Raw genomic sequence first — 13,055 nt, 5'->3', positions numbered from 1 at the left:
CCTCTGAGGGGAGAAGAGGAGGATGCTTAGGGTTGTGGGAGTAGAGGATGGTTCCATTGTGTTGCAGTGATATTTATCTTTCCAACTTTGAACTTTCTAAATACTTGAATCCTTGAGGTTTGGGGAAGGGTGGGTGTGTCATTTCCCACCACAGCAACAGGGTGGGAGACTCAGAAATTCCCACAGGGGGGATTTCCTCCCAAATAGGAAATTCATAGCCAGAATGGGAGGTTTGCAGAAATTCGTCAAACACTTATCTTCTAGGCCAGACAACAAAAAAAAAAGTGTCTTTGGCACAAAATAGAATTCACTCTTTACCACTAGGAGGATAAAAAGCCATGCAGAGGCCTATGATAAAACCGACAACAGTGTCTTTTATTTATAGAGCAGCTTTCCTTCTGTAGAATCTCAAAATACTCAAATATTGCTTGGACTTTGGCTAAAGGCATCCCATTCTTTCTTCCCTATTGAAACGCAGCCCCCTGCTGGGGGAAGTGTGGTAACAGCTGCCTAAGAGGAAGCAAGGTTCAGGCCAGTCCTCTCAAAGAAAGGGAAGGGGGACTTGGGTCCTCTCCCTTCTTTGGAATGAATCCAGTATGCTCACTGGCACCAGTAACCTGGCTCTTGTCAAAAATGAACAAATATGCAATAACAACAGAAACACAAACAAACAAACTAAAAAAAAATACTCTGGGGCTTTTGGATAAGCACAAATGACCTTGAACTGGATTTTAGCTCATGCAAAGCTCAGAATCTCTGAGCAGTTCAGTTTAACCTAAAATAGCAGCCCCTGTGTAGGCTTGTCATCATCACTGCTGTACTTGGGAGAGTCCCTAGGGGTCTAACTGTCTTGTCATAAGGGGAAAGCAGGCTTGGTTGCTTTCATTATTCAGTTCTTCCTCACTCGGTGGGAATATTTCCAGGTAGTTCAACCAGTGAAAAAGAATATTGGCTGTGGGGACTCGGTGAGAGTGCTGTCACTTTTACCCAAAGCGAGGCATAATTAATGGAGTAATATTAGTACTGAAAGGAAAGAGATCAGTAATCAATGCCTCGAGTGCTTTGCTCTGTTCCACCTTGCTAATCTTTTATCAGCTATAATCGTTAGGATAAGAAAAAACTGTGTGATTTATAGTAAGAGCATAGTCACAGGTAAAAAATACCCTGTGTATAACCAAACTATGATATAGTCCCAGGAAAATTCCTGTATTAGTTAATCATAGAAGTATAACTAAATCATTATAAAGTATGTAACTTAAGTATGTGACCATAATAATCATACCTATATACTCATCTATATTAAAATGATAACATAAGAAAGTCCTATAAAGGGCTGATTGAGACATCCTGGAAAGTACAAAGTTAGGACGTCACAAAGTTAGGACATAGTGACCTGCAAAATGCAATCTTATATGAATCAACTTCTAGATGACATTGTTGCACCATATGTGAATGAAGAAAACTGAATTCTGTATCTCAGGGTCTCAGACCATACTGGGAGGACTGTGGACCCCACCTCTGTTTCTCTCTCTCTTTTTTTTTTTTTTTTTTGGTGAGGCAATTGGTGTTAAGTGACTTGCCCAGGGTCACACAGCTAGTAAGTGTTAAGTGTCTGGGGCCAGATTTGAACTCAGGTTCTCCTGACTCCAGGGCTTGTGCTCTATCCACTGAGCCACCTAGCTGCCCCTCTTTGTTTCTCTTAATAAAGGTTGGTTTCTTTACCCAAAGAGGCTCCCCTGTTTTCTTTTTGACAGTACAGGAAATCACAACAGCCTTCTATCATACCCAGAATCACTTTTTGCTTTCATAGGTTAGAAACACCAAAGGTTTAAGGAACCTTCCTGCATTCAGACTTAATAATTCTTGCTAATTTGGTCCAAGCCTGGCCATTTCTATGCTGTGGCAGGACGGTGAGTGTTATCAGAACCCTCCAAACTTTAGCCAGATGGATCAAAGCCCCACTTCCCTAGTTCTCACTAAAGTTCACTTGTCTGAAAGGTTGTGGAGTAGATTTCTCTTTCAGGAATAGGGTTGGACCTTAAGACTTCTGTGGTTCTTGCCACTCATACTGGTATTCTGTAGTGCAAAGGGAGTTGGTAGAATCGTAAAGCCTAGGTTTTAATCTTAGTTCTACCACTTTTAGGTACAGAACTGGAAGATTGTCATACAATAGCATCACACGGTTAGAATCCCCATGTCAAGACCACCCCTCTCTTTTCATGTCTCTCTTTTCTTAGTATTAGGAGACACCCTGTTTTCTAGAGCTAAGGCCCAGCAATCAAGCTGTGCCCTGGGCATGGTGTAACAACAATCTTTTGTGCTGGCATAGTCACAGTAATAAATAACCTGTCTTTGGAGGACAGGCCTTGAATTCAATCCTCTTTTAGACCCTTATCTGTGATGGTTGCATATTATTTCCAAGGATCTCTAGTCCTTGTACTTTGTTATGGTTTCTCTCTTGCTCACATCTGGACTATTGCAATAGCTCATTGGTCTCCCTGACCGAAGTCTCTTCTTACTCCAAATCATCCTCCACTTAGTTGTCAAGTGGCCCAGGGGGTAGAGTGCTGTCCCCAGAGTCAAAAGGACCTGAGTTCACATCTCATCTCAGAGACTTACTAGCTGTGTCACCCTGGGAAAGTCACTTAACTCCAATTGCCTTAAACATCCAGGGTCATCTCCAGTCATCCTGATATCTATCTATATCTGTATCTATATCTACATATACATCTATATCATCTATATCTATATCTAATCTCTCTCTCTCTGTCTCTCTATCTTTCCAACGGACATAGATGGCTCTGGAACAGGAGAGAGGTTGGTGACTTTGCATAGCTTTCCTTCACTTAAATTCAATTCATTGCAAGTCATGACATCACCTCGATGTCATTGTCCTCTTTGAGAATGAAGGACAAGGGCAGCTAGGTGGCACAGTGGATAAAATACTAGGCCTGGATTCAGGAAGACCTGACTTCAAATCTGGCCTCAGACACTTGACACTTACTAGCTTTGTGACCCTGGGCAAGTCACTTAACCCTCATTGCCCTACAAAAAAAAAAAAGAAGAAAAAAAAGCATTGTGGGTGAGAATGAAGGATGAACAACAACATCAAATTAATCTTCCTAAAATACTGGTCTTACCATATGCTCCTCCTTGTCCAATAACTCTACTGGTTCCCCATTACATCAAGGAAGTAATATAAAATCTACTGGCTTTCAAAGCCCTTTGTAACTTAGCCCTATCCTTCTTTTCCAGTCTTCTTGTTTTTTTGTTTTGTTTTGTTTTTGTTTTTGATTTTTGCTGGGCAATGGGGGTTAAATGAGTTTCTGAGGTCAAATTTGAACTCAGGTCCTTCTGAATCCAGGGCTGGTGCTCTATCCACTGCGCAACCTAGCTGCCCCCCTTTTCCAGTCTTCTTACACTTTAGTTCCTTACGCGTGATGTGTTGATATTGGCTTTCTTGCTGTTCCTTGTATAAGATTCTCCATCTCCCCACCCCACACTAGGTGTGTTTGTTCACTGGCTACCCCCCATGTTTGGAACTTTCTTCATGTTCGCCTCTTGGCTTTCTTCTAAGTCTTAGTTAAGTCCTACCTTCTGCAAGAAGCCATTAATCTAGATGACCCCCAATGCATCCTAGCTCTCTCCTGTTTTTGTACCTAGTTATTTGTATATTGTATTCCCCTTATTTGCCCGTGAGCTCTTTGAAAGTAGGGACCTTTTTTTTCTCCCTTTCTTTGTTCGTTCTCTCTCTCTCTCTCTCTCTCTCTCTCTCTCTCTTTTTAGTGAGACAATTGGGGTTAAGTGACTAGCCCAGGGTCACACAGCTTGTACGTGTTAAGTGTCTGAGGTTAGATTTGAATTCAGGTCCTTCTGAATCCAGGGCCAGTGTTCTATCTACCTCGCCACCTAGCTGCCCCCTTTCTTTGAATTCTCAATACTTAGCACAGTGACTGGCTCATCGTTGTGGTAATGCTAGCTTACTGACTTTTTTGTTTAGAAACAAAGTATGGAAGAAAGTCTACAGTAGTTGTGCACATTTATAAAAAGTTGGATAAAATCCTATGACTATCTCCTCCCGATGAAGAAAAGGTTCTCTTCCTGACCATAATCCTGCAGTCACCTCTTTCAGCTAACTCAGTCTTTTGGAAATCATTAATTTTTCTTTGTTAAACAGTGCAGTCTTTCAGATTACACAGGCCAACTCGTTTCTTAGAGCCACTTAACATTTTAAACCCAACAGGTCTATTTTAAAACACAATTACACCATGGCTTCCTTAGAGCAGACATTTTAGTTATATTTTTTAAGGGGCGATTATTTATTTATTTATTATTAATTAATTAATTGATTAGTTTGTTTGTTTATTCATTCATTTATTTATTTATTTATTTGTTTGTTTGTTTATTTATTTAATTAATTTATTTATTTTTGCTGGACAATGGGGGTTAAGTGACTTGCCCAGGGTCACACAGCTAGTAAGTCAAGTGTCTGAGGCTGGATCTGAACTCAGGTCCTCCTGACTCCAGGGTCGGTGCTCTATCCACTGCGCCACCTAGCTGCCCCCAAGGGGCGATTATTTAAACAGAATGAATCAGTCATTCTGATTTGCTCTGTTTCATTTTCATGGACCTATAAGCAGTGAAACCTTAAAATTCCAGTCAAGTCATTTGTGGCTCTGTTTTACCATCTTCTTAAAACAGAAATAATCTAAATTACCATTGAAATAGCCTTTTGGGAGGCAGCTAGGTGGTTCAGTGGATAAAGCACCATCCCCTGATTCAGGAGGACCTGAGTTCAAATCTGGCCTCAGACACTTGATACCCACTAGCTGTGTGACTCTGGGCAAGTCACTTAACCCTTGTTGTCCTGCAAAAAAAAGAAAAGAAAAGAAAAAAAAGAAATAGCCTTTTGTTCCACTTTCATGAATCTTCTAGGTCAGCTGGTCATTGATGTCAATGGTGGTGAGTTACACAATCTGTGTCTTGCTCAAGAGAGGTTAAGCACTAGGCATAGTTGAACAGGGTGGGTCAGTTGCAGTAAATCTAGCTAGCTGGGCATCAGTGCTCCTTAAAGCATACGTTTTAGCCTGAAGGTCTAAAGCACTGTCTAAGAAATCTACAGGGCAGTGTCAGAGGCTATAACAAGAAAACCCCTTAAGCCCTGTGGTAAGAATAAGAGCCAGTAACAGAGGCTGAATACAACAGAGTAGCATGTTTCTGCAAGAATAGTGTTAGCAGCACTCAAGATCAGAATAAGCTTCTTGTGAACAGCTAAAAAGGTGTTTTAAAGTTGTACTGGGGGCAAGAAAAAGATCAAAGAAGAAATAAGATTTCTACTTCAGATAGATGGGATGATTATAATGGATGACAGTGAGAAGGTATGATTGATCAATTTTTATTTTGCCTTTTTTTGCGTGTAAGGATAATGATCTCTGGGTTGGGAAGGAAAAACATTTCCACAGAAGCATGTCTAGTGAGGAAGGACTGCATTTCCCATGAGGCTTTGGCTCCCAAAGATGAGTCTGGTTGAAGTTATAAGGACTTCAGGCCCTATGAACATACATGGCTACTGTGTCAAATGATTACATGGGTGTGTGACAGAGACTTTGGAGAGAGATATGTGGAGAGTTGAAAGAAGATGTTTAGGGTGGTACTGGGTGTAGGACAGTGAACAACAACTGCAGAACATTGCTAAGAGTATATGGGGAAGAGCCAAAGGAGAGAGGACTTCTTGCTGTTCCTGATCTGGTAGTGAGTGGCAGGTCTTCTGAGAGGACACCTTGCGTGAGTGGTTCCTCTCAACCTTTAGTCTGGCTGTACCAAAGAGCATACCTTTTTGATCCCCTCTCTCCAAACATCAGAAATCATGAAGGATCACTCTCCTTATTAATCATTTTGGAACAAAACCCAAAAACCTGAATTTTGTGTGCTTTTCTTGTTGCTTTACTAATTGTTTTTATTTATTTTTTATTTTTTTGCAGGGCAATGAGGGTTAAGTGACTTGCTCAAGGTCACACGGCTAGTAAGTGTCAAGTGTCTGAGGCCGGATTTGAACTCAAGTACTCCTGAATCCAGGGCCGGTGCTTTATCCACTGCCACCAAACTGTCCCCAGGAGGCCTTTCTTAATCCTAGTTAATTCTAATGCTTCCCCTTTATTAATTAGTTTTATTTATCTGGATTGGAGGTTGTTTATACTTATTTGCTTTCTAGTTGTCTCCCCTATTAGATCATGAGCTCCCTCAAGGAGGGACTTTTTAATCTTTGTTTGTATCCCCAGGGTTTAGCACAGTGCCTGCCACTTATTGCTTATTAACTGACTGACTAGAATAGGAGAGGCTTATAAATGAAATTGGGAATCTCTATGATATAGAACTTTTCAAATATACAGTAAATTCCACTTTTTTTTGGCGGGGTAATGGGGGTTAAGTGACCAGTGTCACACAGCTAGTAAGTGTCAAGTGTATGAGACCAGATTTGAACTCAGGTCCTCCTGAATCCAGGGCCAGTGCTTTATCCACTGGGCCACCTAGCTGCACCCCCCCCCTTTTGTTTTTTGTTTTTGTTTGTTTTTCACTTGTAAATTTCAAAACTATCATGGTTATCTGTGATTCCTTCTGTGATTTTTATTTCCTTCTCATTTTTTGTAATCCTATCACAACCTTTCCTTTTCTTTTTACCTTCCCCCAACTCCCATGGGTGGCTGGGGATAAAAGCAATACTCTTGTAAGGAATATTTATACTTAAGTTTAAAAAATAATCCCACATTGGCCATTTCAAAAAATGTATGACTCATTTTGCATCTTGAGTCCATTATCTTTCTGTTAAGAAGTGGGTAGCAAATGTCATCATTAGTTCTCTGGAATTTGGGGTGGTCATTACATTGATCTGAGTTCTTAGGTCTTTTAAAATTGTTTTTCTTCTTTAAATTATTTTTATCGTGTATGTTGTTCTCCTGGTTCTGCTCACTTCACTCTGCATCAATTCATATAAATCTCCTTGGTGGTTGTTGTTTAGTTGTTTTTCAGTTGTGTTTGACTCTTCTAAAAAAATTATAATGAACATTTTTATTTAAAGTTTTGAGTTCCAAATTCTATCCCTTCTATCCCTCACTTTTCCCCTCCCTTTCTTCCTCCCTCCCTGAGGCAGTCAGAATCAGATATAGGTTATACATGTACAATTATGTAAAATATTACCACATTAGTAATTTTGCATAAGAAAACTAGAATAAAAGAAAAATGAAAGCATGAAGGTGGAAAATAGCATGCTTCAGTCTGTGTTCAATCAATACCAGTTCTTTCTTTTAGATAGTATGCTTCATCATTAGTCTCTTAAGATTGTCTTGGATCTTTGTATTGCTGAGGATAGTTAAGTCATTCACAGTTTTTCATCAAAAAATATTGCTGTCACTGTGCATAACATTCTCCTGGTTCTGTTCACTTCACTATACATCAGTTCATATAAGTCTTTCCAGGCCTTTCTGAAATCATCCTGCTTGTCATTTTTATAGCACAGTAATATTCCATCAGAATCATTTACCACAGCTTGTTTAGCTATTCCCCAACTGATGGGCATTCCTTTGATTTCCAATTCTTAGCCACCAAAAAAGAGCTGCTATAAATATTTTTGTACAAAAAGGTTTTTTTCCTCTTTTTTGGGATGTCTTTGGGATATAAACCTAGCAGTGGTATTGTGGATCAAATGGTATGCACAGTCTAAACCTAATTTCTACTATACTTTTGTCTAGTTTTAAAAAAATTACATAGTATGTCTTTACCTCAGTTGCTAGGGTCTTTGGGTTTATTGAACTTGAAACTAGTAGGTTAATTTGCTTCTGTATGTTTGATACCTAATCTTTTCCATGATCAATCTGTCTATTTTTAAACCAATACTAAATTGTTTTGAGAATTACTACTTTATACTATGGTTTGAGATGTAGTACTGCTAGGCTCCCTCCTTTTCCATTTTTTCATTATTTCCTTTGAGATTCTTGAACTTTTTTGCTTTGAGATAAATTTTGTTACTATTTTTGCTGGTTCTAAACAGTAAGTTTTTGTTTGGTACCATAAACTGGGGAATGACTTAGAAAATAATGGTATATGAGTGTAATAGAATTGTTGTTGTTGCTTGTACTTTGTTCTCAAAGAAATATGATTTGCAGTGAATATGATTTAAGTGAGGGAGGGCTGTGCAAGGTCACCAACCTCATTCTCTCTTCCACAGTCATCTGGATCTAGTGGCAAGATATATATCAGGGTGATTGGAGATGGCCCCAGATGTTTAAGGCAATTGATGTGAAGTGACTTGCCCAGGGTCACATAGGTAGTAAGTGTCTGAGGTAAGATTTGAACTCAGGTCCTTCCAACTTCAGGGCCAGTGTCCTATTGAATGAGCCCTCCAGATGCCCCCTATGTATACTATTGTGCAGTAAGAAGCAAAAACTTGTATAGATAGTTTTTTATAGGGCAAAGTTAGCAGAACCAGAAGAACAATTTATATCATAACATCAGTAATGTAAAATGAACAAGTCCAAAAGATTTAAAATGATCAACATGATTCTAGAGGACTGATGAAGAACATTGCTCATCTCAAGAATGAAAGATGATGGACTAATATGCAGAATAAGCAACACATTTTTGTATGTGGCCAATGTGGAAATCTTCCTCCCTCCCTCCCTCCCTCCCTCCCTCCCTCCCTCCCTTCCTTCCTTCCTTCCTTCCTTCCTTCTGAGCTGAAACCGAGTTTGGCTTTTGAGACAGCCTTTGCTAGAGCCAGGGAGATTATCCATTTTCCTCTTTCTCTATTCCCTTGTCCTTGAATTTTAATAAAACCTGATTTATTTGTGGAAAAAAGGCTGGTAAGCTCCTTTCTTATTGGCCTGGGAGAAATAACTAAAAAAGGCAGTTCAGAGGGGATGAAGCTTTGGACCTAGAGGTCCCTCATTATTTTCTGAACCCCAATATTATGGTGAGCCACCCAATTAACTTTCCCCATATTAAATTTGGCCCCTACACTTCCTCCCTCCCTTCCTTCTTTCCTTCCTTCCATATTATTTTCCCCTAGTAGAATATAAGCTCTTGGACTAAAGGAACTGTTTTTGTTTTTATCTTTGTTTCCTGACACATAGTAGGTGCTCAACAAATGCTTTTTTAATTGAGTTGAAATCAAGAAGAAAAATCTTGCTTCAGACATATATTAGCTATGTCTCAGTTTCTTCCTCCATTAAAATGGGATAAGGATTTTTGTAGCACTTACCTTTGAGAGTTCTTGGGAGGATCAAACTAGAAAATAAATGCAAATATAAAGTACTTTGAAAACTCACCAAATAAATGGCAGTTTTTATTATTAATCATTCTTAATTACCATTATGTGTTAACTTTTAAAAAGAATTCCAGTCAGTTACATTTAGGAGACTTTAAACAATGATTTCAGCTAAGAACATTTTTTGGCTCTGGCCTCAGAGCACTTTATTTGATTGTACATTAGATAACATTTTCTTCACTTGGAGCTCTGGCCTCTTGTTCTAAGACAAGAAAACAAATATCAGAAGCCATGCTGACCTGAGTTATTTTGTTTTCCATAAATGACAACTTCAATTTTTAGTGCTGCCAGTTAAAGATGGTCTCCTGCCTGCTAACACATTCTTAGCAAATGATCCCAGAAATCATTATGAAATTTTCTTACAAACTCTTTAATCATCAGCCAGGTATTTGATATTCTAGTCCTAGTTTTTTCACTAACTAGCTGTGTGACCTTGAGCAAGTTCCTTTAGCTCTCTGGGTCTCAGGTTCTTTATATGTAAAGGAAAGGAGTGGATTCATACCAGTATTTCCCAATTCAAAACATGCTGCCACTAGAGAGAAAATCTGAAATCTGTACTTTTGACTCCTCTGCCCTCAATAGCCACTTCTTGCAGTCAGGGTTTGAGAACTAAGAAGGGAGAGAATGAGGGAGCTGAGAGTGAGAAGAGCAGGGTATGGGGAAGAGAAAAAAAGGAAGGGGCAGATTTTTTTTAATGGGGTTTTGGGGGCAGCTAGGTGGCACAGTAGATAAAGCACTGGCCCTGGATTCAGGAGGACATGAGTTCAAATCTAGCCTGAGACACTTGACACTTACTAGCTGTGTGACCTTGGGCAAGTCACTTAACCCTCACTGCCCTGCAAAAACAAAAACAACAGCAACCCCCCCCCAAAAAAAGCAAATAGGTTTTTATTGTTATTTTTGTTTTTACATCACCTATATTTCCCCTTGTATCTCTCCCTCTCTCCACACTCAGAAAAATCATCCCTTATAACAAAGATTAAAAAAAAGAAAAATTAAAAAGCAAAGAAAAATTAAGTGAAACTGATAAATACATAAAACCTTGACAAAATAAACAATGTTCTGTACCCACAGAACCCTCAACCCCCTTACTTCTTCCTAAAAATCAGAAACATATTCCCACATCTCTTCTTTGGGGCCAACCTTGTTCTTTATAATTTTGCAACTTTTTTTTTGTCTTTTGCATGGTAGTTGTTGCTTCGTTTTGTAATATTGTACTCACTGTGCACATGTAGTTTTTTTGTCTCTGCTTACTTCATTGCGCATCTCTGTTCATGTAAATTTCTTCATGCTTCTCTGTAGTAAGAGTTAGTTTTTAAAGTTAAAGGATTTTTAGGAACTAAGGACCTTTGGTTTGAATGAATGAATACAAAAATGTTTATTAAGCATCTATTATAATATATGGCAAACTGTTCCAGGTGCTTGGGGATTCCAATACAAAGGTATGTGTCCCTGCCCTCAAGGACCTTTCATTCTAATAGAGGGAGACAACATACATAGGGAAGTGGTAGACAGCGAATTATTATCTGGGTAGTCACATGAATGATGTAGAGCCAGAAGGCAGTTGATTGTCATGCCCTTTACTGAAGCAACAATAGCATCAGCTTGATTTTTGTGTCCCAGAGTAAGGGATGGAAAGGGTATTTGGGGGTGACATACATGTACAGAGACAGGGTTGATGGCAAAATGATCCAAGATGTCTAGGGAGAATGGATGTGATGCTTGGTCTGAGGCCAACTAGATATCCTAGGGTAGGTCAATTTACACTCATTCACTGACAAAGAACTTAACCCTGAGGGCAGGATTATAAAGCCTAGTGGTTTAACTCACCCAGAAAAGAAGGCATGGACTCTGATCTGGAGGAGGCTCTTGTACCCGATGGGCAGGAGCTAGCATCAGAACGTAGATAGAAAGATATCACAAAAGGTCTAGGGTATTTAGATGTGTGTGGGATAGATGGTAATGAAGGCTATAGGCTATACAAATTTACAGTGATTTGAGAGTTGTGGGCTATATATTCTTGTAGGTCTTTCCCAGCTCAAGAATTCTTTGTCTTTCTCCACCCCACCCCCACTCTTCATTAAAGTTTTATTCTTTTTCTTTAAGTCTGTTCAATTAGGGATTTAATAACACTATTCTGCCTAAAGTTTTATAGATTTATTTTTGTTGTCTTTATTTAAGCCTCTCTCCTTCTGATCAAACCCATGCATAGATTGATCCCTAAGGCCAGATTGTTTTTTTTTTTTCTAATTTGCTAAATTACAGCCATCTACTTCAGTGAATCCAGAGCATTCTTTATTGCCCTGTTATTTCTGCATAACTACTTCATTTCTTTCTTTTTTTGACCTGGTGATCAAGACCTCCACAAGATAGGCCCAACTCACTGTTCCTTAAGAACTACTTTTGGGGCAGCTAGGTGGCGCAGTGGATAGAGCACTGGCCCTGGAGTCAGGAGGACCTGAGTTCAAATCCGGCCTCAGACACTTAACACTTACTAGCTGTGTGATCCTAGGCAAGTCATTTAACCCCAATTGACTCACCAAAAAAAAAAAAAAAGAACTTCTTTCAATTTCCCTACATATCTGTAATTTTCTCTATACCTTGTTTATGCCATTCTCTCTACTTATCTACTATCTACTTATTTACTATCTTTCCACTCCCTCCATCTCCATCTATTCAAATTCTGCTCATTTTCAAGCTCCAGTTCAAATGTAACTTTCTTCAGGAAGCTTTCATTGATTTCTTCTCAACTAGAAATGATCCCTCCAATTTTGAAGCTTCCCAATATTCTCTTTGTACCACTTGTGAGACATAGCTATTTGTGTGCATCTCTTTCCCAGCAGAGTGTAAACTCTTGGAGGGCAAGGGATGGGTTTTATTCCTTTTGTTGCCTCCTACAGTTTCTAATGTCTTAAATATAGTTGGTACTCAATAAATAATTATTGGATGAATGAGGGAATGAATAGATAAGTGAAGTTGATGATCTGAAAAACATATGATCATAAATCAGACAGGTGGGAAACTGCATTCCAGACCAGATAAGGGAATTTCTAATTCAGGTGATGGCACTTGGATTTTTTAATTCCCCCCAAATTTTCAACTTTTTTGACAATATAATTAGAGTTTTCTCCATTGTTTCACGATTGCCTAACTAGATGACATTTTCATTGGAGGAACAATATATCTGGCAATAAGAATCCAGCCTGTGAAGAAAACAGCTATGTATAATGTTTAAAAATGTATTCTTGACTGAGAATCTATTCAGTGTTTAAGGTCCTGAAGGAATATGGATGGGTTCCCACAAAGAATCTGTTTTGGTAGATTATGTGTGGGGATGCAGCAGTTTCTTGAGTTTGCCAACTTCTGTATTGTTATTAATAGTTTTCATTCAAAAAAGGTAAACATATGCTATTCAAGAAAAGTGCTTATTTTCTATTGGTTCCAGTTGCCCAAAGCCCTTTTACTTAACCTAAGGTGACTTTCACCTCTGTCTGTAGTTTAATTTGTCCTGGTTCTTTTGGTTATTTTATTTTCAATGCAGATGTCTAATAAAAGCATTGATTCTATAGCTTGCTTCTATTTAAAACTACTCATCTTTAAATGGATCTGAAATCTGTCCTCCTGTAACAACTCTCACTATCCAGCCTAGTTCTCTTCCAGAACCACTCAAATGATTAAATCCTCTTTCACATGACAGCTCTTCAAAAATTTATTCAGTCAGATGTAATTCTTGACC

General features: G+C 38.9%; 1 protein-coding gene across 2 annotated transcripts in view; it reads left to right on the top strand.

Annotated features, from left to right (window-relative positions):
• Positions 1-13,055, top strand: part of CFAP161 (cilia and flagella associated protein 161) — a 73,266-nt gene that overhangs the window by 33,723 nt on the left and 26,488 nt on the right. Inside the window, exon 1 of one of the 2 annotated variants that reach the window (XM_043987550.1) lies at positions 5,247-5,378. The exons of the other annotated variant lie outside the window; for it this stretch is intronic. Coding sequence (XP_043843485.1) covers positions 5,365-5,378 — 14 coding nt within the window. The 5' untranslated portion in view covers positions 5,247-5,364. Of the gene's footprint in view, positions 1-5,246; positions 5,379-13,055 lie in introns of those variants that run through there. 2 annotated transcript variants of the gene reach the window in all.

The sequence above is a fragment of the Dromiciops gliroides genome, chromosome 2 (assembly GCF_019393635.1).
Source record: "Dromiciops gliroides isolate mDroGli1 chromosome 2, mDroGli1.pri, whole genome shotgun sequence".
Lineage (NCBI taxonomy): Eukaryota > Metazoa > Chordata > Mammalia > Microbiotheria > Microbiotheriidae > Dromiciops > Dromiciops gliroides.
The sequence above is the reverse complement of the archived record's forward strand: the minus strand, read 5'-3'. Positions and strand labels throughout refer to the sequence as shown.